The 24831-nt window shown below is 46.9% G+C and overlaps 11 protein-coding genes across 11 annotated transcripts; 6 read left to right on the forward strand and 5 right to left on the reverse strand.

Moving 5' to 3' along the window:
* Positions 1-2028: 2028 nt before the first annotated feature.
* Positions 2029-3096, reverse strand: N7529_001813 (WD40 repeat domain-containing protein; the record flags this gene model as incomplete). The annotated part of the gene is made up of 1 exon (XM_057237344.1): positions 2029-3096. The coding sequence occupies one exon, from the start codon at positions 3094-3096 to the stop codon at positions 2029-2031; it is 1068 nt and encodes a 355-aa protein (XP_057102031.1).
* A 963-nt stretch (positions 3097-4059) lies between these two features.
* On the forward strand, positions 4060-4340 carry N7529_001814 (uncharacterized protein; the record flags this gene model as incomplete). The annotated part of the gene is made up of 2 exons (XM_057237345.1): positions 4060-4132; positions 4216-4340. 2 exons carry the CDS (start codon positions 4060-4062, stop codon positions 4338-4340), a joined length of 198 nt encoding a protein of 65 aa, XP_057102032.1.
* A 1032-nt stretch (positions 4341-5372) lies between these two features.
* On the reverse strand, positions 5373-5585 carry N7529_001815 (uncharacterized protein; the record flags this gene model as incomplete). Its single annotated transcript, XM_057237346.1, has 1 exon — positions 5373-5585. The coding sequence occupies one exon, from the start codon at positions 5583-5585 to the stop codon at positions 5373-5375; it is 213 nt and encodes a 70-aa protein (XP_057102033.1).
* Positions 5586-6956: 1371 nt separating this feature from the next.
* Positions 6957-10516, reverse strand: N7529_001816 (putative nuclear pore complex subunit Nup85; the record flags this gene model as incomplete). The annotated part of the gene is made up of 3 exons (XM_057237347.1): positions 6957-7387; positions 7436-7937; positions 7991-10516. 3 exons carry the CDS (start codon positions 10514-10516, stop codon positions 6957-6959), a joined length of 3459 nt encoding a protein of 1152 aa, XP_057102034.1.
* A 1104-nt stretch (positions 10517-11620) lies between these two features.
* N7529_001817 (uncharacterized protein) lies at positions 11621-12223 on the forward strand (the record flags this gene model as incomplete). The annotated part of the gene is made up of 1 exon (XM_057237348.1): positions 11621-12223. One exon carries the CDS (start codon positions 11621-11623, stop codon positions 12221-12223), a length of 603 nt encoding a protein of 200 aa, XP_057102035.1.
* Positions 12224-12718: 495 nt separating this feature from the next.
* Positions 12719-13943, forward strand: N7529_001818 (Zn(II)2Cys6 transcription factor domain-containing protein; the record flags this gene model as incomplete). Its single annotated transcript, XM_057237349.1, has 2 exons — positions 12719-12787; positions 12846-13943. The coding sequence occupies 2 exons, from the start codon at positions 12719-12721 to the stop codon at positions 13941-13943; spliced, it is 1167 nt and encodes a 388-aa protein (XP_057102036.1).
* A 94-nt stretch (positions 13944-14037) lies between these two features.
* Positions 14038-14939, reverse strand: N7529_001819 (RTA1 domain-containing protein; the record flags this gene model as incomplete). The annotated part of the gene is made up of 2 exons (XM_057237350.1): positions 14038-14729; positions 14783-14939. 2 exons carry the CDS (start codon positions 14937-14939, stop codon positions 14038-14040), a joined length of 849 nt encoding a protein of 282 aa, XP_057102037.1.
* A 3114-nt stretch (positions 14940-18053) lies between these two features.
* N7529_001820 (uncharacterized protein) lies at positions 18054-18802 on the forward strand (the record flags this gene model as incomplete). Its single annotated transcript, XM_057237351.1, has 4 exons — positions 18054-18282; positions 18343-18477; positions 18531-18617; positions 18672-18802. The coding sequence occupies 4 exons, from the start codon at positions 18054-18056 to the stop codon at positions 18800-18802; spliced, it is 582 nt and encodes a 193-aa protein (XP_057102038.1).
* A 311-nt stretch (positions 18803-19113) lies between these two features.
* Positions 19114-19899, reverse strand: N7529_001821 (uncharacterized protein; the record flags this gene model as incomplete). The annotated part of the gene is made up of 3 exons (XM_057237352.1): positions 19114-19398; positions 19452-19682; positions 19735-19899. The coding sequence occupies 3 exons, from the start codon at positions 19897-19899 to the stop codon at positions 19114-19116; spliced, it is 681 nt and encodes a 226-aa protein (XP_057102039.1).
* Positions 19900-22067: 2168 nt separating this feature from the next.
* On the forward strand, positions 22068-22536 carry N7529_001822 (terpene synthase family protein; the record flags this gene model as incomplete). Its single annotated transcript, XM_057237353.1, is given in 3 exon segments — positions 22068-22143; positions 22159-22420; positions 22479-22536. The coding sequence occupies 3 exon segments, from the start codon at positions 22068-22070 to the stop codon at positions 22534-22536; spliced, it is 396 nt and encodes a 131-aa protein (XP_057102040.1).
* Positions 22537-22551: 15 nt separating this feature from the next.
* Positions 22552-24550, forward strand: N7529_001823 (Terpenoid synthase; the record flags this gene model as incomplete). Its single annotated transcript, XM_057237354.1, has 4 exons — positions 22552-23042; positions 23433-23598; positions 24012-24074; positions 24173-24550. 4 exons carry the CDS (start codon positions 22552-22554, stop codon positions 24548-24550), a joined length of 1098 nt encoding a protein of 365 aa, XP_057102041.1.
* Between the last annotated feature and the right edge of the window lie 281 nt (positions 24551-24831).

Below are 24831 nucleotides of genomic sequence, written 5' to 3' on the forward strand. Positions count from 1 at the left end.
ACTCCCATGCAGGCCATTGTGGTTCCATTTGATCACAATTTTGTATGCACAAGTCGTTGGTGATGGTTAAAAATTCGATATTTTGTGGAATTACATCTTGCAATCGTTTCGTCGTGTCTTGTGCGAACCCCACTAAAAAGGCCCAAGGGATGTGGAGTCTCTTAAGCATAACAAAATTAACCATCACACGCAACGACCCCTCAGTCTTGAGACCAGGAAGGTTTAACTCAAATTTTCCGTAATCAACCTCGGCTAAGATGGTCAAATCCGTTAGAGTACCTCGAACATGAGACATCGCATCAGCAATCTGATCAAGATCGATGATAGGCGAGTTGAAGTCATCCCTAAGCCATGCATCGTAATACAAATTCCAGCGAAGTGTTTTGAGCTTCGGAGTGATTGATATAATACACCAAGAGATGCCTCCCTAACACAGGACAATTCAAGCGATCTTATATTCAACGGTACGGGTATCTGTGCTGCAGGCCATTTAGATGTAATTGGGTTATGGATCGAAGCCGCCAAACGTTGAAGACTCGGTAAATAAAAGAATGGCAAGACATCCGCTGTATTTTGGACCCTGTTATCGGGCAAGCTGTATTTTTGATCGGCCCAGCAGAGGAAAGATACGTCTTGGAGGTGCCGAAAGTCGGGTAGCCTGTATTCCATAGGAGCGCCCAGAGCTGAACGGAGAAACATGCCGATAATTACACTGTGTTCGGTAAAAGTAGGGCCAAGGTATAAACATCTCAAATTGGAGAGTTGTGCTAAAAGGAGAGCAACAAAAGCGTCCGTTTCGCCTTGGGACAATCCTTCTATCCAAATGTTGATATAAGGGACTTTGGTCTCCCGGATGAATGCAATTAGTCCATCCATCTCGGCACCTGAGACGGAAATGTTGGCACGTTGTCGCCTAAACAAATGTTGCGAGAGTTTATCGTGGTCGAAGTGAATGTTTTGATGTAAGCACCCAGCTGAGGCCTACATAAAATTGTCCGTAGGAGTTGAGCGATTGGGGGAGGATGTTCAGGATCTTTCCAGGTCCACTCGACTTTTGAGTAGAGATATAGCTCCGTGATTGTGCGGAAACTTTTGTTTACAAGGCATAATTCACGGAGTTCAGCAGGCGATAGTAACTTGAAAACCAAGTACAAGATATCTTCCGGGCACCTATCAAAACCAGATGCCGCTTGGTTTTTCTAGTAACATTAGCAAATTACGTTGAAACCACTCGTATTGACCACATACAGGTCCGTTTTCCAGTGGCAGCATAGATGGAGATTCACTATTCTTCGTTTATACGCGCGTAAGTCACGATTTCTGAGCTGCACGGTCCTTGGATATTGGACTGCGGGACTGCCTGGAGGGACTAAGAGGTGGGGATTGATAGAAATTTGCGAAGCGAGAAATATTTCCGTTAGCCTCAACGGTAGCCGCCTAACTTTTAGACTAGGAACCTAGCTCATTAACTTCAGTCGAGCCGAATTTGCCTAGTATTTCCGAGGGAGTATTGGTATTTTCACTTGCATGAGAGTTTTGTTACGCAGAAAAATGTATAGCTAGTAGCTGTCTTGTTCTCTTCCCTTTTCTCTGCTCCGCTCTTCAGTGTGATCTCGTTTGATGAGTCATCCTAAGGTCAGGCAAGGCATCAATCCAACATAAACATTCAATTTGACCCCTGGCCGCTCTACACCGGTACTCATCTGTGACCCGACTTAATCTCTTTCCTTGAAAAGTTGTTTTCGTGAGCCTCTAAGCGGGGTTAAAGGTAAAAACTTAATTATAAATTTAAAGGGATTCACTTTCAATTGCTAGCCTGTGATATCGAATGAAGCGCGTGAGATCTCGGACACGACGTAAATGGGCCGGTGGGCTGTGCGATCCTGTTGCATTGTTGCGTAATTAGAAGGGAAGCCACGATGCGTACGAGCCGAGCAACCACTCACCTGAATTAAGCCATCAAGTTTTAGCATCGCTGCTATTTCACGAGATAGGCTTCTTAGAACGTTTGAAGCAGTTCGTCATGATTCAAGCTCTGATAAGAGAATGCAGAAGCCGCTGGGAATCAAAGTTGAAAATGAGCACCCGTCCCGAGTCACAACCAATAGAGATAGTCGACGGCCCCACGGCAACAGCAGAGGGCCGGTACACCGGCGGTAACCATAGCATATTCTGCGAGTTCCAAGTGATCCATGTACAATCGGGACTAACACCATATCCTTGAAATCGCAGTATCTTAGGCTCGGGTTTTGTTGGTCCTTGACTTGAATCTAATGATAAGTGAATGGTGCCGAGGTCAATTTCAAGCACTGATTTGGTAGCGTCTAGCGACTTTACAGAGACAACTATTTCAAAGCTTAAAGTCTGCAGACACTGGGCATTACTTGTATCCCAGACCTTTACGGTCTTATCGTTTGAAGCCGAGGCAAGGAGCTTGGAATCGTGAGAGAAGATGACCGAAGTGATTGAGCTGCGATGACTCTTAAGCGTCTGTAGGCATTTTCCGTTACTTGTATCCCAGGTCTTTATGGTTTTATCGTCTGATGCTGAGGCGAGCACCTTTGAATCATGGGAGAAAACGACCGAAGTCACGGAGCGGCTATGGCCCTTGAGTGTCTGTGGACACTGGCTGTGATTTATATCCCAGACTTTAAAGGTCTTATTAGCCAAATTATCACCTAGGCCGGCTGCGAGGAGCCTAGAATCATGGGAGAAGATGACCGAGATGACCGAGATCGCCGGGCTACTGTAAGCCTCGAAAGTCTGTAGACAGTTCCCATTTCTTTTATCCCAGACCTTAACGGAGCTATTGGATAAAACCAAGGCGAGTAGCGTAGAATCGCGCGAGAAGACGATCGAAGTGACTGGGCGGCTGTGGCCCATAAGTGTCTGGAGGCATTGTCCATTGCTTATATTCCATATTTTGACCGTTTTATCGTTTAATTCCGAGGCGAGCATCTTCAAATCGTGGGAGAAGGTGACAGTCCATGAGTCGCTATAGCGTGAGTAGCTGTAACCCTCAAGCGTTCGCACGCACTGGCCATTGCTTACATCCCATATTTTGACCGTGTTATCGTTTGAAGCCAAGGCGAGCATCTTAAAATCGTGCGAGAAGATGACCGAAGTCACTGATTTGCTATGACCCTCGAATCTTCGAGGGAGTATTGGTATTTTCGTTTTGTATGAGAGTCTTGATAGCAAGTAGCTTTCTTTTTCTCTTCCCTTTTCTCTTCTCCGCTCTTCAGTGTAATCTCGTTTGATGAGTCACCTCCCTGTCACCCAGGTGCATATGGAGATTCTACATTCTTAGACCCTTGATATCGTACCCTCGGCATTCTGATCAGCGCCACCCTTAACTACCCTTTAAATTCAACGACATTCGTGGATTTTCGCAATAAAGCTCGGATTGCTTTTATTTCCTAATTAGGAACCGCTACTGACGTCCAAAAATGCTTCTACTTCTCTAGCCTAGGAACAAATATAATTGAATATGATGTGCTTACTAGCAATAAATACATGAGCTGTCACTCGTCAAGTGCCTTAGGGTATATCATGTACGGAATTTGGTTTTATTTTGACATTCTTCATCTTATTGGTGCGGTAGACTCCATCAATTGAACACGCTACCCCCGCCAGGAATGCTGGAGAGTCATTTGTGGCTATGCCAATGACCCCCCGATCGGTATACTCGCTCTCAGCTATATTGGCAGTAATGCACAATGGTCTTGCAAGGACCAGCTTGGATTGCAAAATCTCACATAGTAATATTTCAGTCTCGGCGGTTGTATGAACACGCTATTTTGGGGACTCAGCCTCGACAAATATAGTCCAAGGCTTCCGTATGGACCAGTCTATACAGAGATCTTCTTAAGCCATACGAGAACAAATTCCTAGATATAAAACCATCAGATCACCCATTGTCCTGAAACTTCGGTCCATCATAGACAGGCACACAACTCTGGTTACACAGAGAATTACTTCGATTTAGTACGACTGATTGTGATTGGACCACCCATTTCATTACAAACCTCGACCAAAGTCTGCATACATCAATCGAACATGAAGTCGGCCTATATTTGTCTTAGCCTTTCCTTGGCCATCCTGGTTGTTGCTGCTCCAACCCCGCAGATTGGTAGGTAAATTTTGAAATGATGGTGTCGTCGAAAGCCCACTGACATGACTTAATACACTTAGGAAATGACAACTGTTGTACAGCCACCGAAGGTGCAACTTGTATCTCGGAACTGATTTGCTCTTCGTTGACTGGTAGCGTTGTCATCAATGTCACTCCTGAGGAGATCAGAGGGAACTGTGACATCGTGAATGATGGGGAGAATTAATATTGAACAATCTTTTGCTTTCGTTAGAAGTCCCTTTGTCTTCAGCTCGAAACTATGTGTGGTGGGGTGGGAGGTGTTCATGACCAATTTTGAACATTGGAAGTTCGGGAATTTCGCAGAAGTCTTTTATATCTCGTCGTTGAATCATTGTCTCTTTATTACCAGCATAGATCTATTGTTTAATGTTGCAATACTCGTCGTTCAATTTTTGCGTGTCGGCAAGGAGGATGGGATACCAGGAAAGAAAATATTAAATTCTGTAGAGGAGCTCCTCCGGTACCTAGATTGGTTTCGGAAGGCATGTATACTGGCTCTCTACTAATTGCATGGATTTCAGGTCATAACCATGGATGGAAATTGGGAAAGTCACACGCATGGTCTACCGTTTTGAACTCGATAGACTTGAACATTACAAATGTTATTACGCTGTAAATACCATCTTTTTCACAACAACATGTCAACTCATGCATTACAGTATCCTTCGCCCGGCTCAGCGAGTCACCGGTCCTTTATCCCACCGCCAGATAGCCCTCATATGTCTCCTTCAAGGCAACCTTACACTCCATATAGCTACAATTCTTGTCAACTGCTCAGGCAACCCTGGAATCTTATCAATAGACCAAAATAATGAGAATGGATTACATATGCTAACGAGGAGCCGGTCCCCGCCTAATAGAAATGCAAAACACGTAGCAACACACACGCGCAAACAAAAGAGACGCCCTTCATGCATGATATCATCATCATTCATTGACCAGCATCACACATCCCCAGTTTCAATATAATCACACACGTCACTCATTCCGCCTGCCGACGCGATCAATTCAACACCCGGTCGAATAAATTGCGCAGATGAATCGACATCCAGCACACTCGCCCACCAGGAGCATATCACGGCCAAGTCACAGACCCAAGTCGTAGAATTCATAACACAGTTCAATCTGCACGGCAACAACCAGTATTGCCAGAGCATTGCGGGTCTTTGAAAAGCCCCGCAATGCACAAGAATGCACCCAATGGCCCAGCCAAAAATCACCGACAAGACCCCTTCTCACTCGAATAACCTGAATCCGGCCAGCGGGGCGACGTCGATGCCCGCGAGTGCCGGTCACAGACGTACCCGACGAGAACGGTCTTTTCCTGCACACTGTGGCCGCGCTGGCCATAAGCTTGGCAGGGGTCGATTGAGTGTTCGAAATAGAGACATTTGCAGACGGAGTAGCGCTCAACGACTTTGTAGCACATTTTGATATAGGCAAGGGTGTGTGGTGTGTGGTGTACAAGGGGAAGTTTCTTATTGGCTGTGGTGAAGAGAAGAGAAGAGAAGGAAGGAATGAATGTGGAATTCGAGCCAGCCCGGTATTAGAGTATTGGAGTAATGAGTGGAGAGAAGTGATAAGTAGAAGTAGTGATTGAAATATTCCGGACAAGGATTCCAAGTCCGAGTCCGAGTTATATAACAGCTATTACGGGGTACAGAGAGAAATAATGCACGATGTAGATCGAATCAGCCCTATGGGAATCGTGGCCCCAGGCAGAAACCGAACGGAGTGGCCGACGGGGCGCGCCCAATTAGGGACGACGATTGCCGTGACGATAGTATTATAATGCATCTCATATTCTAGGATATGGCTTGAATGGAATATCTTTAGTGGACCGTTTTACCCCTCTAAGTGGGTAGGGCGTATGGTGGGATTGGATAGTCTAGCTCTCGTCTATGGACTTCAGCTGGGTTGAGCAGTATGACTCGAGATAAGCCTCACTATTTCTGAATGCAGTAATATGGAATGAAATACCAACAACAATAAATCTAGAAATATGTAAAGACGGTGAAGACCTACTGAAGAATGTACCCCGCGACGAACGTTTTGGTGTAGCGAGTCGGTGAGCCAAGGCTGAGTCCGAGTCTGGGCGTTTTTAGTGCTTTTAGTGCTTTGTTTGGGTTTTTCTGATTGGTCGGTGTGATGTGGTCACTGGAGTCCCCATGTATATTTAGTTTATGTGAACTCTATGACTCGCCGGGCGCAACTCGGCCTCTTGAGGCTCTGTCTTCACATCTTAGGGCTGTGTACATCTATGTACCATATAGATTATTGCTTATTATTTGATATGCAGGATATTCACACCGCATATCCGTCGAGCATTTACTGTACAAGTTCGTCAATCACTGCTGAATCCCATCTTTCATAGCGGTGACTCGATTTGTCTGTGGGACTAGGCTCCCGCATTTAGACGACGCTAAGAGGCCAACAGGACAGGATTAGCAATTTCTCAAGGTATAACCGGTTTGAATTTCACTAAGGTAGGTGCTTAGACCCATGCACATTGTATGGGTCATGAGGACCTTGCTGTCATTCCGTAGGGCTGAGGCGCGACAGGGTCCACTTGGGCGATGGATTGTCCGTTCGGGCAATCGGACTGGGTTGGCACATTGGGTATGTGTGCGCGAAGTAATGGCAAGGGTAGTATAGTATACATATAAGGCGTAGATACTGATTGGCCATGAATGAAATAATGCATTGCTATCGTACAACTATTGCACAGTGGAAAATATACTCCATCCCACATTGTATCCAGTTCCACTGCAAATACGTTCCCGCATTGATGTCATTGAGCCTAAACTGCACCAAGCGCACCACAACTTAACCCTCTAGCCAATCCAAGGCGCAGCATTCGCAGAATGTCCTCGCCCCGGGCGTCTTCTGCCAAACCGGCGCGCCAATCCCATCCCCGATCCGCATCACCACTGACAATAACAGCCGAGTCGCCGGCAGACGCAGATCCATTGCCTGAGCGCGTGCGCGCAGACTCGAGAATATCGTTCCCAATGATTGAGAAGGTGGATGCGTTGAAGTTGACGGATTTCTTGAGGAGGGATCGGGGTGAGGGGCGGTCAGATTCGCCGCGCATGGAGGAGTGGTATTCTAGGAGTGTTGAGCGGAAGCATTCTTCGCACTGGGCGTAGACGCGAGGGGTGACAGTTTCGAGGTCTTCAATTGCGGAGAGGATGGTGAATTGTTGGGAGACGGTTAGGACGGCCGTTGGTTCTGTTCTTGTTAGTATGTTTTAGTTCTAAAAAGTGTTGTGAGACTCACGCTTCACAAATGCCAGTGCTTCGCCAAGCAGTGCGAGCAAACCATCGACTTGTACGGCCGAGTCGCGGTCCGGGTCGAACAGGCCACCGTAAATGTTATCGGCAGCACTGCCGATGACGGCGGCGAGGGCTTGGGCAGCAGCGCGACGACGGGCCAGGGGCTTGTAGCGTGGCTGCTGGCCTTCTTCTAGCTCGAACTCTTCGTCGCGAATCTCGTAGAAGCGGCGGAGGGTCGCGTAGCCACTGAGGTAGAACTGGAGAATGCGGGCGGCTTCCTCGTCGATTTGGGCGATCGAGGAGAGACATGCCTTCGGTTCTTTCATGAGGGAACGGAGTTGTTCATCGAGGTCGGCTGTGGCAGGATACGCGCGGGATTGGACCAAGCTATAGGAAATCAAAAGGTCGACAACTGATTTCACCTTGCGGCGGTTCTGGGCGCGGGCGTAGCACACTAGGGCCAAACCGAAATTCTCGGATTTCGAGGTCAACATGTCGCCGAATCGCTGTATAAATTAGCATTTTGGTTCAGTCGTGGTTGATTGCTTGCGTTGCTCACCTCAGAGACTCTACGTCCTTGGTCATCCAACTCAAGTTCCGAGCAGAGAACAACCAGTCGGTCCAACTGCTCGGGGGTTTCCAAAGGAAGTTTATCCACGATTTCGGAGACAGCCTTCTTCATCTCGCGTGCATCGTCAAAGCGGTTCAAAACCTCAAGCGACAATTCCCAGCCCTCCCGTGAGCCGTTCTGATCCTGAATGACGTCCAGGTCATAAAGTCCAAAAGCATAGTTGCGGAGGATGTCATCCTTCCGCAAGGTTGTGGAGGATTTAGGATCCTGTCCATAGGAGAGAACCATGAGATCGATCTCGGATAAACCAGGTTGCTGCTTCTGCGTTGCCCCAGACTCAAACCAACCACCCTGACTAGCAATTTCTGCGACAGCAGCAGCCAGACACAGAGACCAAGTCTGCACCAATTCCAGAACACCCTGTACATTGCCTTCGAAGACAGATGCGAGACCAACTTCCACACTGTTCATGGTATTGGGACGGAAATCCGCGCTATCGGAGGCATCTGTAGTAGTGTGGCTGAGAGCTTGTTCAAGGCGATTGAGATAGGCCTCACGCATGTTACGATCAACAGCGCGAACCTGGTTCTTGGGCCCACGCGAGCGCAAGAAATCTTGGAAATGATCGCCTTCGCTGGCGCCAAAGTCCAACCCCGCTCCATCGTCCTCGCCGTCCCACCACGCTGTCAAAGTAATTGTGGCTTCGACCCAATCCTGAGACTTACCCTTGATAGCGGACGGGTCGCCGAGAATGATTCGGTAAATAGATCTCAAGCTTTGGTAAATTGACCACGGAACGCGGCTTTCAGCCATGCGAGCAGACTGGGCGAATGAAACCGGGTTCGGGTTGAAGTTTTGGTTGAAAGTGGACATGCCAAAATTGACGGCCTGGAAACGGTTTTCCTTGACAGGGACAATCGATTCATCGCGCTCTTCTCCCTCGGCAAAGTCTTCCAGGTCATTGACGGCAGAAAGAACGCGCTTGCGGTACTGGGACCACTCGTTGCCAGTAACCTCCCAATCGTCGGACTGGGCAGAAGGGCATGATTCGAGAATCTGAAGTGCCTTGTTGACACAGCGCTGGATGTTCTGCAACTGCGCACCACGGTAGCCTGGCTGCGGAAGTCCATCTTCCAGTGCAGATCGGGCGTAGTTGAAATCCGCCGAACGGAGAACCTCGGCTGCATCGCTCAAGCGGCCGCGCAGAACGGATGCAATGATGATGTCCCAGAAATTTGTAGACGCTGTCGGGTTGGGTTCCACATATTTCAGTGCTTGGAGATCCTTCTTTTGCGATGCGTGGTTATCACTGAGCCATTCCAGCAACACCCGTGGCAGTGTCTTCGGGACAGCAGGTCGCCCCACAGCTTTCACCAAGCCAGCGGTGCGCATGGGGTTGATTCCTGCGACAGAAGGAACTTCACGAGGAGGGTGGTGGATCTGGAGAAGAAGTGAGGCTAGGAAAGTTGCTTTCACGAGATCGGGAGCTTGCGGCGCGGGCCCAATACCAGTATGGGCTCCGTGAGGCCGGTCACTCCCAATCTCGTCGGCAGCGGCTTGCCAGGTCTCGACCAATTCCTTAGAGACATTGGCCAGGACAGCATCGAAATCGACATGTCTGAACTCCGCAGCCTTGAGCTCATCGGAGAGCTTTCCGAGAGAGTCCTCCGTGCTTAGAATGAGTTCGCTAGTCTCGTGAACAGCGGGAATGCGCGAGCGGGAAGCGAAGGTGTGTAGAATGGAAGGCATCGCGGACGACTTCTTGGGTTTGAGGTTTTTGCGAATCGGAGACTTGCTGCTCCAGTGTTCGTCGAGCTTAGGTCGCTTTGCATCGCTTGGGTTTGTGTAGATGGGCTTGCGGTGGGCACCGAGGGACGGCTCGGATTGGAAGGGGTTGCCGAAAGCTGAATCCAAAAAGTTGAATTTCTTAGACGGGTCCTGCATGCTTGTGTCCATTTCCTCGGTCTCTTCCTCTTGATCTTCTTCCATCTCTTCCTCTTCTAGTTGGTCTTCCTCGGGGTGTTTTCCCTGCTCCATCTCGTCCTCGTCATGGTAATCCGACATTTGCGACACTCCAAACCCATTGGACTGGCCGAAATTCAACGAATCGCCAAATGTGCTCTCGTTTGTCGTACCAAAACGAAGACTGGATTTTCCTAAGGGTTTGGAGGAGGGTGCTTTGGTCTGTTTGGGCATGGAGTAATCGGTCGACCCAAAGGACGATCCAAAAATGCTGTCATTTGTGTTGATGTTGCCGGACTTGGTAAAGACGGAGTTGTTGAATTCGTTGTTCCTTGAAAACGAATTTTGATTTGTGGAAAATGAGTTCTCGTTTCGGGAAAAGGAGTTGATGCGCGAGCCTCCATTGATGTTGGAAGTAGGTTGCGCGAATGATCCTACAGTGGAGGGCGGCGGGCCGGCAGGAGTTGTCGATATATTACTCCAGAGGCTGCGAGAGCGATCTTTGTCTGGTGTCCCAGGCGGACTGGACTCGTAGGGGACTTGGAAGGACATGGCTGGAGTTGATCAAGATGCGAAGAGATGGATTGACGGCATCAGAGGACGCAAGTTTTGGGCCGCAATAGCTCTGTTCGATCAGAGAACAATCAGAGAATGGAATTGATTATGATTGATTATGGCAAAAAGTAATAAAGATGCCCGGATGATGCTGTAGTTTGTTTGCCAGAGGAGATCCCTCTTGAGGTTTCACTTGTTTTTCTTGAGCTTCATTTTCTCGACGCGACAAAGTTTCAGGCATTCAGGCGCCGAGGTTTCGACTCACGTGATAGAAGCCTAGTCACGTGCACGTATACACCATGTGTATTTCCCGTATAGCTTCAAATATTGCTTGCTTATCCTTCATTTTCTTTTATCTCGATTCCGATAATGTGATCATTATACTCGATGGTTTAGACTCTTAGACAAGTTTTGCGTCACAACATGTGAAAATCGAGGTCTACACCAAACTAAATTCATTCGCAAGATGCGATACCCACAGAACATCAAATTTACGTTCAGTTCAGAAGTATGTTTCGCCAATAAATTCCATCCACCACCTGTTTTCATCCATGTCTATGCCCAAAACCTCATTCTACAGATTAGTTGTGCAATATATACTTTGCCACTATGCCTTGCAAAGATCCCAGCGTAGTCAGCATTGTCTGTTGATCCTTTCCCCTGCTGAATTAGCGCATAGCCTCATCGACCCCAGGTTTCCTCCGAATCAACTTCTTTCAAGAGCGATCATGACGTCCAAGGAGAACAGCAACTTCTTCATTTGGATTGAATTTTGCATATCCTGGGGCCTAAATCACGTGGCCGCCATGTGTGCCCCCTTTTGTCTTGGGGGCCGCAACTCTGATTGGTTTGTTGCCCTGCCTTCTGCACTGCCAACATCCCAAGGCTCAGTCACCGGTTGGGGCCAAATTTGATCAATTTGGCTGCCCCGAATGGCTTCAGCCCTGTCGAAACAAATTGGATCATAGCAGGGCTGAGAGGTCTATAGCAGATCCGAGCAAAGTATATATAAAGTATGATAAAACCACGGAGTTTAATAATTTCAGACTACGAATCCAAAAGTTATCAAAGAATCACACTCCCAACCCAAAACCACACATCATGAACGTAAGCGCCAAGTACATCGTCACGCACAGCTTCTGGCGCCATAACTACGACATTAGCACCCCAAGCAAAAACCACCTCTACCACGTCTCGAACTCAAGCCTGACACCAGGAAAACCGGATCTTACTTTCCACACGAGCACCGACAGCAACGGGCCGATCGCGGGAGTCTGCAAGTTCCGCCATTTCTCCTCGGACGCGGAGATAGGCCTTGGCAATCCTTCCACACCAAATAAGATGGAATGGGGTTATCTGCACAAGCAAGGCTTTACTAAACGCCAATTTTGGTTCCGTATGCACCTCGACGATGGTTCCAGGCAGACTTTTACTTGGAAACGAACCCACTCCCTTGGCAGCGGCTATGAAAATTATAAACTTGTCGAGGAGAGTAACAAGACGGTTGTTGCAGTCTTTTCGTCTGGGAGTGTGTTTTCCAAAACGACCGGTACATTGGATATATATTTCGATTATGGGAGGAGGTTTCACCTTATGACGCTCATTTCCGCAATTACGGTTGTTGAACGGGCGAGAAGATCTAAGGCTGCCGCCTCGGCTGGCAGTACTGGTGGTGCAGCCGGGGCTGCCGGTGGGGGCTGTTGAGCCAAGACTTGGGGTTTCATTTTTGGCGTTTCTGAATCACGAAGTTACGAGATACATGCAGTTCCAATGTTACTCCGTAAATGGAGATTTAGATCTTCGATCCGAGATCTGAAATTTTACAATTTGCTAATTTCTTAATTTTAATAATGTCAATCTCAATTCCTTTGTGAACTGACCTCTCGGCACAACTGCCAAGTTCCGTTAAGCATGATTTCTATGTGGGTTTAATTTCTTAATGTATTTAAGCGAATAGACTAAATCAATCGATCAAATCAAATGTCTCGAAAATAAAAGTGCCCAGTCCCTGAGGCAGTGCAGCAGAGACAATGTTTCAGATTAGACAAGCCTTTTTTTCGATGTTTGATCGACAGGGTTCCGTTACATAATCCTATACTAGTTATATCAAATCCTGTTGCCTGCCCAGTCATCAAACAAAAATTTCCAGCCCTTGAGAGCCTCAATCCTTACATCGTAATATGGCTACAATTGCATGACATGGTGCTCCGACGACCACATCGGAAATCCCGCCACGGCTGCGTGGAATGCAAGAGGCGACGAGTGAAGGTATGAAAAACTACCATCCACACCCCGTCACCGTACCTGTACCTGATTTAGAGACCAGTGCGACGAGGCCCGCCCATCCTGCACCAACTGCGCCAAGCGCCATTCCGAATGTGAGTACGGCTCATCAACATCGCTCCTGTGGTCAAATGACGACGACACCGATTTCGCCTCAAGCGCAGGCGCAAGCGCAAGCGCAAGTACTGGCGCAGTGCCAGGCGCACCCGACTCCACTGAAAATTCAAACCCTCTCAACCTCCACGATCTGGAGCTCATGATGCAATGGTGTAACTCGACGTTCCGGACGCTGTCGCGCGACGAGCGCACAGATCCCATCTGGCGAAATATCGTCCCGGAAGAAGCCCTCGCCCACCCGTTCTTGATGCATGGGATTCTGGCGCTGTCGTCGCTGCATCTTGCGCGCGTGGGCGCTGATACGTCGCGGCGCACCTCATACCTCAACCGTGCAGTTGCGCATCAGAATCAAGCGCTGGCGCTGTTTCGCGGCTTGTTGGGCGATGTCAATGAGGGGAATGCGAAGGCTATGTTTGCTTTTGCAGGGATTGTGGTTATCTACACTTTTGCATTCCCGAATACGCCTGATGAGCAGGATCATTGGGCTTGTGTCGATGATTTGTATCAGGTCCTTGTTTTGACTCGTGGTGTCCAGCAGGTTATTTATTCGCCTAGGGATTTTCGGGATTTTTTGTGGAACAGTGATTTCGGTCCTATCTTGCAAATTGAGGAGGTGACTGGTATAATCCCTGATGAGGCGGTCATTGCTTTACGGAGATTGCATGAGGCCAATGGGAACTCTGATCACGACTTTCAGGTCTATAAAGGGGCTATCGAAAATCTGCAGGAAATGTTGAGTTGGGTTTATGGTGGGATGAGAGCGAACACGATTGCCGGTCGATGGGCGATTAAATTGCCCGGTAGATTTATGGAATTGCTGCGTGAACGCGAACCCTTGGCCCTCGTCATGTTAGCGCATTATGGCGTGCTTTTGAATTGTCTTCAGCATCGCTGGTGTTTTGATGAATGGTGTGTTCGTCTCGCCAAGGCCGTGTGGGCCATTCTGGATGACCAGTGGAAGCCTCTTGTTCACTGGGCTATGACAGAGATTCTCGGTGAAAATTATCGGGAGCTTGTGATTTGACTTGATTTGCATATACCCTTGAGCGAAATGTTTGTAAAAAAAAACACCAAAATGTTTATCCGAAACTCCTTGCCAAATTCATCATAATTATATTTCAAACCATCGCAGCGTCTTTCACCTTCAATCCACCCATAGCCGTGATGGCTCGTCCCCTTCCGAGGTGGTAGTTCACCTCACTGGGGTGAATGGCAATGAAAATAGCCATCAGCGCAAACATCAACAACCCATCGAAAACATAAATAAATGCCTCATGACTCATCAAATACCCGTACGTCCCCTGGGCATACTCAACAACACGAACAACAGACCGAATCAGCACAAGAATACTGGACGAGTGCAAAGCCCACATATGCTTGTTCCAGGGATATTCACTGGCAACCGCAGCAGCATAGGGATGAACAGCAACCCGGCGTTGGAGAACGACCGCGCTGACTAGGAAGAATCCAAAAAAGACAATCTGTACAATCAAGCCACCGATAATGACATTCTGGCCCGTACTCATTGAACTCTCCGAGCCAGAAACCATGATTCCCGCGCCGGATGCTTGCATCAGGAAACTGAGTACGTCGCCCGCGACAAAGATCTTGGTCATCCAGGTAACGCGCACAAGAGAGAAATGCTCGCCTTTCACCATGAGGATGATCCGGCCAAGTTCCATGTAGATGCTTGCTGCGAAGAGAGCAGGCGCGACGAGGAGGAGCGTGCTTTGCATGACGTACGGACCGATTGTCCAGTTCGGGGATTCTTTTGAGGACATGGCGCGGCCGATGTAGCCGACTAGTTCGACTGGGTTTTGTTAGTTCGAGAATAGGACGAGGTTGGTTCGAGATGGTACGTACAGTATCCGCCTATCATCAAGGGGATGAAGAACCATGTTCGTGTGCGGAAGAGATGAAATGTGTGTAGAAGTGTGATGATTGCAAAAAGGATGATAAATAATACTGCTGCTCCCATGGAGGGGGTGTATGTGTATGCCACCCAGTTTTCGAAAGACATTTTGGAGGATGAGAGTGTAGGTTTGCCGCACTTGAGAGTATTATTGAATGAACAGATTGATTGACTTGGATATAAAACTAAATATCTGCAATCATACCCCCCTTATATACATCTTAGCCCTCTGAATTTTCACAAAAAAAAACGAAACCAGTATCAAAGGAGTGGAGTTCGTATACAAGCATGTTCGTTCAATTATCCTAATTGGGTTTAGTCTGTAAATAAGAAAGGAACAGGCTAGTCCCAATAGGGATAAGTGAACGAGGGCTGCGCTTAGTCTAACCCCGATATGGAAAAGAGTACGAGGATGCGAATGTCGATCTCCAATTTTAGACAACAACAGTACGCGTTGTACGAATGGGTCCGAGATGGTCCACGGGTCCGATTATGGATTTGTGGCGCATTCTTACTCTAAACTTGGTCTGATCTCGCTCAGAGCCTAGACCTCGGGACCGTTTATAAAGAGGCTGGAATTCTTGATCTAGGCAGTTAGATAGACTCACGGATCCTTTGATACGATACCATATGAAGATATATATTGTGAATGAATAGAATGTGTATATCGCGTGAATTGTGATGCGCAGTTGCCATATTGTTAAAAAGGATGGTCGAGAGGATGCAAGATGCTCCTACGTTTAGCGGTATGAGCATACCGATATGTGATGCGTATTCAGAGATAGAATTCACCCGGGCAGTGAATAGACTAGCAAGAATTCCATGTGTTAGACATATGCCCCCCATCGGATGGGCGGAAGTTGGCTGAGTGGTCTAGTCTGGGTAATTTGGAGCTCACATTTAAAGATCACCAAATTCTGACCCCGCAAAGGTGCGGGGCTCTTCCGGCCATAGAACCCTAGCTCCAGACAAACCGATTCCAGGGTGATAGGCCGCCAAAAAGAAAAGAGAACTCTTCCCAGGACCCCCGCCGACGTCTCCGCGGTCACTTACGTAGCCGTGGAGAATGCACATCTAGGTGCTGGACCCCTTATCCCCCTAATGTGGGGCCATTTGGTCCGATGTTGGCAGATCGCTTCAGCGTGATGTCTTTTTTTCCCCCAGCCTCAGTCATCTGGCAGTCCCGCCGCTTATCTGTGCATCTTTCGTCATTATACTATCATACTTAGGCTTCGAACAATTCTCATCCAGTCATTCAGCTCTTAGCAATATCATTTTTGCATAATGGCCCAAAATACACAGCTCTAGGGTGCAGCTAGCACAGCCATATACAGCCTCCTTACCTTGGAATACTACGATATTGGGTTCTCGGTTTATCGAAAGGTTATTCCTAGTGCTGCCCAGCCAGGGCCGTCTAACTTCCTTTTTTTCAAACAGCTCATGCGCGAAAGGCATCTAAATATCGGGCCTGCAAGCAGCCATTACTCACAAAAGCTGAGACCTCCAAGAAAGCCCAAGTGATATTCAGGGACTTGAATCTGCATTCTCTGAGCTACGCTAAACAGCGCCTTGGAAGACCCGATACTCGAACTATTCAGGCGGATGTCACAGTCACTGCCGTTGGCGATGGCTCTATCTCCATCTTCTCCGTTTTTCATTGTCTGCCTAGTCCACTGGAGCAAAATGTGGTCCTGTTTCCGAAATTAGATCCATGTCTTGCGGAAAATAGAATAATTTATGGAACTGCGGTTCTTGGAAAGTACATCAGACATACTATCTTTGGGAAGACTTTGATAGATCTGCACAATCGTCGAGGTGTCCTTTCAAACTGTGATAATTGAGAGGTGGAAATCCGGGAGGCACTTTGGAAGGATATCACCAATTCTGACGTGTGTCGTTGGACGGGCTTTGATGTTACGGCTTCGCAATCCAGGTTCCCATAAGCCCTTGGGCAGTAATTCAAAATTCACACAAGGGCGATAAATTCAGAATCAAACAGAAGGCGCTTAACAGGGGGTATCGACACTTAGTACACAAAAAGACTCGAGCATGCGGAAATATCTAGAATGTAGTTTCCCTACGAGGAGATACTCACCTCAACACTACCACTAATAAGAATCACGCGGCTGCTGCTGCACGCTACTCGACGAATAGGTGCCCGGGGGCAATGAAGTCGGATCCAAAGTAGCGGCGGCAGGGCGAGACAGAGGAAGCATTCGCACAGATGAACTGGGCTCCGTAGGTTGGAAGGGGGTAGCAATCCTCCAAAGGGACGAACTTAGGACAGCATTCTGTTTCGCAGTTCAGCCGCATATGGCAATCGATCATTTCACCGCAAGCACCGCAGGAATATGGCAGAATGAGGGACTTGGTCTGTTTAGTATAAACTCATATGGGCTCGTCAGGTTCGTGAACTCAAACCTTTCGCGGTGTGTTTGTGATGTTGAAGATATTGGTAGCCAATGGGCTTGGGCTCCCACATGAAACAGCTGTCAGTCTTCTGGCGCCTGGATGTACGCTCGTTGCCAGACGGGGTGGTAGCTATAGTTTGCTGAGTCAAAAGGCCGCATAGGTTCTAGGTCTCTAGGTTGACAGTACCTATAGAAGAGTTTGGCGAATATAGGAGCTGACTGACCAAGCGTTAAGGCAAAATTCAGGACGAGTGTAGGAGAACGAGCGAGTCAATTTTAGAACCCAGATGATAAATGAGTTCGTTAAACTAGTTCATAGTACCTCTCCATTCGTAATATTTGAGAAATTGCCGTGTTGAAATTATTGACAAATATGCAATAAATTACTTAAAGTACTCGCTCATTAGATAGTGGCTTCTCTGTGCTCGAATTACTCCGTAGGATCATGGAATTTCAGTACTTCCTACATATTCTATTTTCTTCAAAGAGGCGTATTGATGGAGTTGAGGTGTGGGGCCTTTGGTAACTGTTGATATCATTGGTTACATGTTTCAATTGACTTCCAAGACCCACCTCGCAGGATACTAATTCCGGGGAACACCACGTGACCTTAGACGTCTGGCTATATTTGTTGTCATTTTGGCAGCCTCTCTATAATTCTGACAGTGAGTGGAGATCAAATTGATACCGTCCATAATTTTCACAAATTTCCCTGTCGTGTCGCACTGGTTTTTGCTCCTCTGTTCTCCAGCCTTCGTTTGTGGAGAGCAGTAAATGCGATTTGGGAAGAATTAACCCACAACTTCACAACATGTTCGCGTCACACTGGCTACCAGCCGCCCGGCTGAACATCAAGCAAGCACGGTCATTTTCTTTGCTTTCTACCCACGCGTCCTTCCCGGCGACAATGTACCGATTCCAACTGAGCAAAAAGGCTACGCTTTACGATGCCAATCAAGAGGAGACCCGTTACAGAAAAGACGGAATCAGAGTCTCTGAAGATGGTTTGGTTCATGCTAACATCTCCAAGTCCAGCCCATGTTCGTCAGCTCGAGTCGAGTCGGGTCTTATGCGACGTTCTCTGAGCTAACTTTATGCAGACTCCAACGGGCCAATTTTCATGCCTAATTCTCGCCTTTTGCAGCAAATGCTCAAGTTTGACTTTGACCATTATCAAGAGGAAACCAATGACGGGAAGTGTCCTATGGACCCTAGTGTTATCTGCGTGGAACGAGGTATGAATATGCTCCGAGCGAAGCGAAATAGAGGCCACAGCTCATATAATCAGGTACTTCCATTCCCTCGGAGCTAGTGATGTGGAGAGAAGGTATCTCCCGCTTCTCTTTGCAACCTTCGAAGCCCACAGAAATTGAAAGTGAGTAAATTGGTCAGCTTACCGCTCTACCACGTCGCATTAACCGCTTTTCAGAGCTCAACGACCTGCTCAGTGAATTCTATGAGAAGTCTGCGACGATTGTCGGTGCAGAGGAATGGATTGAGAAACACCCGTACCACGAAAGCTTCCCAGACCAGAATGAGGAAGGCTGGATGAATGCATAGATACTCTGTTCTATGTGGAGGCTTTGTATATGGCAATTGTATGAGTAACAGTAAGCAGGCCTCGTTGACAACAATCCGGCATGATCGTTGATCTGAGAAATCATTTGAGAGTTTACGATATCAATCTTTACCTCGTAGGGTAGTTAAAAAGACGGAAATCAGCGATAGATGGATTTCGACATATGTGTGATTTTGACAAAATTATCGACATCAAGTTTCAAAACATTTGGAAATATCGCCACAATGTAAAAGGGATCCCTTTATCAAACAGGAGTCAATGACAGACTGAGCCGGTCCCCGTTGAAGTATGTTCAAACCTGAGGGAAGCTGCTGGAAATTGAACGCAGTCTGTGCCGTCCAGTAGACGAGAATTCATCGCCGTATTCTTGAACGCACACATATCGAAGAGCGCCCTTGAATTCATCCTTTGCCTCCGCCCAGTTGTTATATCCAGGGTCTCCCTCACGCAAACGCAGCAGCCTCTCGGGGTTGAATCGGGCCCAGTCACTGCCAGTGATCGCATCGATGGGAGGGGTGCAACTACGCAAAGCAGCGCGGCGACCAGCGAGGAAGCTTCGGTATTCTTCGAAATCGTTCTGTTTGAAGATTAAAGATTGTCCTTTTGGAAATAGAAGGAATCGAGACTCACATCTTGCTCCGAGCTTGGGTACTCATCATAATCGACTTCGGTCAGCATGTGATAGCGGCGATGTTCCAGCTCGGCTTCCTCAAAGCCCCGACAGAGGTCCCTGGATGCTCGGCAAACGGCCAGACGGAAGTTCTGAGACCAGGTGAAGCTATCGGCTCGAGACCAAAAGCGGGTAGTCCAAGCAAGGATAGTGCAAAGATCCTTGACATCTCCCTGCACACCCATAGCGGGCTGGTATAGTCGGTTAGTCAAATTTTTTTTGGGTAAATGTAATGAGGTGAACACGTGCCGATTCGCAGATGCCAATACGTTCGAAGCACTGATCGCACGGGGTCTCTCCGTCCCCGATAGTACATTGAATGGTCATGGGACGGGTTCGGCAAGGATCATACCGCACGATGCTAGCGTGGAAGCAGCTCATGCACCAGTTGCGGAAGAGATCCTCCATTGTTGCAGATGGCCTTGTCGGTGATGAGGGGGAAGCCTGAGGGAACATAGAATACACGTGAATGAAAAAAATCAAATCGATCAAAGCATTTTTCACGTGAGCCGTTTGATTTCCCCATACACAATTGGGATGGAAGGTGCGATTGATTTCGTGTTTGCGAATTAGGCAGGCACGACCCATGTTGAATTTCAAAAATCGTATATATGACTTCTCTAAGGTTTGCTGTGACTGGTGGCCGGTGTTTTCATTCTTTCGAAATGTTCGACATAATATACCCAGTGTGCACCTGCGTGGGATTGTATAGTAAACTCATAATAAAAGCGAATCTGATATTTTAGCAGATGCAAGGCAACAAATTGAATGCTCCCGCTCATACACTTAATATATATAATGTTCTTTGTTCTATTATTCCAAGATTCGGCTAAAACATCATAACGATGCGATTGGAATATAGGTTCGTATTAAACCTAATTTATTAAATGTGAATAGGATAAACGGTGGTGGAGTAGTGTATGGTTTTGTCGATATGTATATTTGAGAATGACGGATAAACATGCGGGTGGGTACATACTTTCCGACAGGGTGTGTATATAGATTTCTTAATCAAAACAGCTCGCAACCGCTCTTCTTTCCAAGGTTGTCGACAGGCTTGTAACATAAGCATGCACTAGTTGCAGCACCACCGTTACGGTGCCAGAATTCTCGATTATTATCATTTACTAGGGGTACTTGTCACTTAGCCAAATCGGGTTTCATGCATACGATATCAACTACACGGTAGCGCTCGCGGTGTTAACTGCACATACGCAACTTCAGGAAATTTTTTCTTGATGCCCTAGTCTCGTCAAATATTTCTGTATACTTTAATTCTGTCTAGACAGATTTTGTCTCAACTAAATTGCCGTGAATAAGTTCAGCACTCTATGCGATTGTCCATAGAATAGTGCCTTCCGAAGAAAAGCATCAATATATCCAGTTTCAGGACTACAAAGTAGGAAATTTCATTCATTTTCTCTCATACATCTGTAACAGTTATCCTTGTCCCTGGATAAAATTGCTACTTTAGATCTTATTAATATTGCCCGTCTTTATAATACACTAGCCCTCCAAGGCTCGTTAATTTATTATTGTCAGATTGTTATCTAGGCTTAGCCATAAGAATGTGTGAAAACTGTGTTTTCATTACCCCGGTTCTGGCAATTTATAGGGTTTCTAACATGTGTAAGAAATTACAAACAAACAGTGGATACTCTCGGGCAGTTCAAGGACAATTATCACAAGCACGATTTCATTTCTGCAACATGGCCTATGTTCGATTCATAAAACCTCGGTCCATCGCCCTATCTGTTGCCTTGAATGTATATTATTCCAAATGCATTTTTCTGTCATTTGGCAGAGATCGATCTCAACTTTTCCAACGGGAGACTTAGGTAACTGAGAGTGTTTACACATGGAACTACATAGTCTACATCGTTTGTCATTGCTGGATAATTTTGGGGCCGTCAGGATTGCGGGTTTGGCCCGATTGCTGTCTAGTAAACAATAAGCCAATGGCAATAACTACGGATATCTATATGCTGATGGGCCTAAAATTAAAGGGCCCATGCCCTGCATTGTGCAATCTCGTAGATGACTGGTCTCCGGGCGGAATCACGCCGAAATATACGAAAGGCTTAAACCTAAATCTTGCCGAATAAATAGGATCTAGTGCTTCTTATTCACTTGATCTTAAGCGTTTGGGACAAAGCAGTCATTCTCCGAGGCCCAGGCTCAACACTCGCTCAAAGACTAACCGAAAAGGTTGCCTGATCTCTCTCTAGCATCAACAAGGGTGCAGCGGTTGTGGATATTCCAAGACAATGAGCGCACATCTACAACCCAAGTAGACCACCTGCATGCAACACTAATTGCTAGCATGACTCGAAGGATTCAGTGGGGAAGAAGGAAACCCCTCATTACCTAAATTTAGGTCCTAGATACTGTGGTATAGTGTCGGTTCAGTTCACTGCGATGCCCTTTAATCCGTACAGCATTACTTCGAGCAAGTTCCCTTCTCAACTATCTATACCGCCTTCAATTCTCAATTATCTTTGTATCTTTATCAAGAAATACCTATATCCAGAAGTTTAGCAGAGCACTCGCCAATCACAACCTCATAATTGAAGAATATGGCCACCCATTCTGAGCCCCTCCATCCCGAGATTTACATCGGGGATCCAGAATTCACCTCTCTATTCCTTCCTTGTATACATAAATAAGCGGTAATCTCCGACCATGCGTCAGTTCAGTGCCAGCTAGATCTTTATGGCAGTGACAGTGTTGGGTCGAAGTTCGGCTGCATCAACGCCCACGCAGGCAATTTCACTTCGCTATGTGCACCGAACTGCTTGCCCGAGAGGCTCGCTCTTATCTGTTACACCATTGATTACGGATTCATCCATGATGGTACGGGAGCAAGGAAAATTAAATTTGCTAGTTTGGACGAGTACCTCGCATTTAGGGTCGTTGATGTTGGTGCAATGTATGCCGCTCTTTTGTGAGTGAAAATATCTCAACCGCCGAATTTGATTTATTTATAGTTGGACGCTTGCGCTCATTCGATGGGGAACCGGAATCTATCTCACCCCCGAGGAATAACGGATTGCCGGACCCATGAACTACGTCGCATATGCTGCTTTGTCTCTCACAAATGACTATTTCTCGTGGGAGAAAGAACAGAAAGCTCATATCATGAGCATTGGACGTATACCATTAGTCAACGCGGTGCAGATTGTCATGGTCTCCAAAATGTCAACAGAGAGCAAGGCCAAAGAAGCCATCCGAGCGGAAGTCAGAACACACGAAGAGAGGTTCTGCCCGCTAAAGAAGCAGTACCAGGCTACTTCTAATTCATCGGGATCTATTCTTAGCTTACTCAATCTGCTGGAAGACACAATGGCTGGCAATTTTGCTTGGAGCCTTCGGGTCTCGCGCTACTGGAAGATTGATCGCAACCCTTATCACGATCACCTAGGAGCCTTTGGCAGCGACGAAGTCCGAGTTATTAAAACGCTTGCTCAGGTCCACGACGACGCATTGGTCGACGATACGGTTATGGTTGATCTCGTTGATCCCGAGGGCGTCAAAATGTCAAATGCGTATAGGTACCATTTGGTTCTGGCTGATCTTTTGACGAGACCAGCGATTTTGTGTAATGCTAAACGTGATATCGTGATAGAACTTGAAGAAAAGATCTTGATGAAGTGTTCTCCGAGTACTTCGCTCAAGGAGGAGGTAAGTCTCAGTCCATTAAAATAGGATGGCAAAGGCAATGGCTAACCATTATACTACAAGCTCGTGTTGAATCCATACGCTTACATCAATTCGTTGCCCTCTAAGAATGTGCGGCAAATACTCATATCGGCTTTGAATTCTTGGCATAAAGTGCCCGAAGAATCCCTGTCAATTATAGGTGACGCAATAAATTATCTGCACAACTCATCATTGTTGTATGTGTATAGAATCATATTGAATTTGTATCTTTACTGACCAAGACCAAGACTTGACGATATTCAGGATGGAAGTTCACTACGACGTGGCAATCCGGTCGCGCACCAAATCTTCGGCGTTGGCCAGACAATCAACGCGGCTACGTACTTGATGAATGAAGCTTGTGTCTTATGCAGAAGCTCTCTCAATCCGCAGTTTCCATTTACTCGGGTATGGCAACATCAATCTACTTGTTTGGATAAAACGAGGCTAATGCGAGTAGATGAAATGCGCAACCTCCATCTCGGACAAGGTCATGATCTCCATTGGAGCCATCATACCCATGTTCCCAGCCTGGAAAAATTCATCAGCATGATTGACGGCAGTGAGTTCCGCTATCGAGTTTCTAGTTTTTTGCTCTACTAAGCAACTGATAGAGACCGGTGGCCTATTTCGTCTTATTAGCCGATTGATGAAGTCAGAGGCCCCAGAAAATAGGTAGTTGATTCCTACCTCGCAATTAATCACATTATCAGCTAACATGGGCTTGGGGCCTTGATCTGAATCACTTTTCCACTTTGCTGGGGAGAAATTTTCAGATCCGTGACGATTACACCAAAACCTCAAAAATCCTGATGTACTAGTCCGCCTCCTGTCCCGTCTTACTCGAGTATATACCCAAGCTAACACTACTATCGCATCTTTTAGTACGCACAGAATAAGGGCTTTTGTGAAGACTTCGACGAAGGAAAAATTTCATTTCCATTGATATTGTCGATGCAGTCCCGGAACTTCTCCATTATAGCGCTTTCTAGCATCTTCAAAAGCTAGCATCTTCAAAAGCCTCCATGAGCATCGACCTCTGTCCCTGGAGCTAAAGCATTATATGTTGGAGCAAGTGGCCGCTGGAGGGGTGCTCAAGCAAACGAGGTCTGTGTTGCAGAAACTGCATCTTCGAATCTTGCATCTACTTGCGAATACCGAGCGAGAAGCTGGTGGCTCAGAGAATTGGGCACTAAGATTGATGATTTTCAAACTCGATGTTGGTAATGACGGGGCAAAGGATATTGAAGAAAGCGATTCACCTTGGGCAGTGAATCAACAACCAGCGTGTGTAGGCTGCGAAGAGAATTCACGTCCTGTCGATCTGTTTGTTTCTTCGGGGTCAAGCGAGACTTATTGAGGCTAAAGGCAGAGAGATCCACCGGGATTTTAATTATGGCGAACTTAGTTGTCAATTTTGACTCTTTTTTGTTCCTTCTAGGAGCAGTTTTTGATTTGATTATCTGACTGTGATCTTTCATGAAGTTTTGAGTCCTCTTGAATGAATGAATGGGAAACATCTTCCGTGCAGTACTCGCTGTCTTCGAGAATTTCTATTTGTCACATTTTCATGCATATCGAATCACAGCGCTGGCCAAAATATTTCATTGACTACATTCTATAACCACATCTACTGCCAAA

Source organism: Penicillium soppii (assembly GCF_028829465.1).
Source record: "Penicillium soppii strain IBT 18220 chromosome Unknown utg000002l, whole genome shotgun sequence".
In the NCBI taxonomy this organism is placed as follows: domain Eukaryota; kingdom Fungi; phylum Ascomycota; class Eurotiomycetes; order Eurotiales; family Aspergillaceae; genus Penicillium; species Penicillium soppii.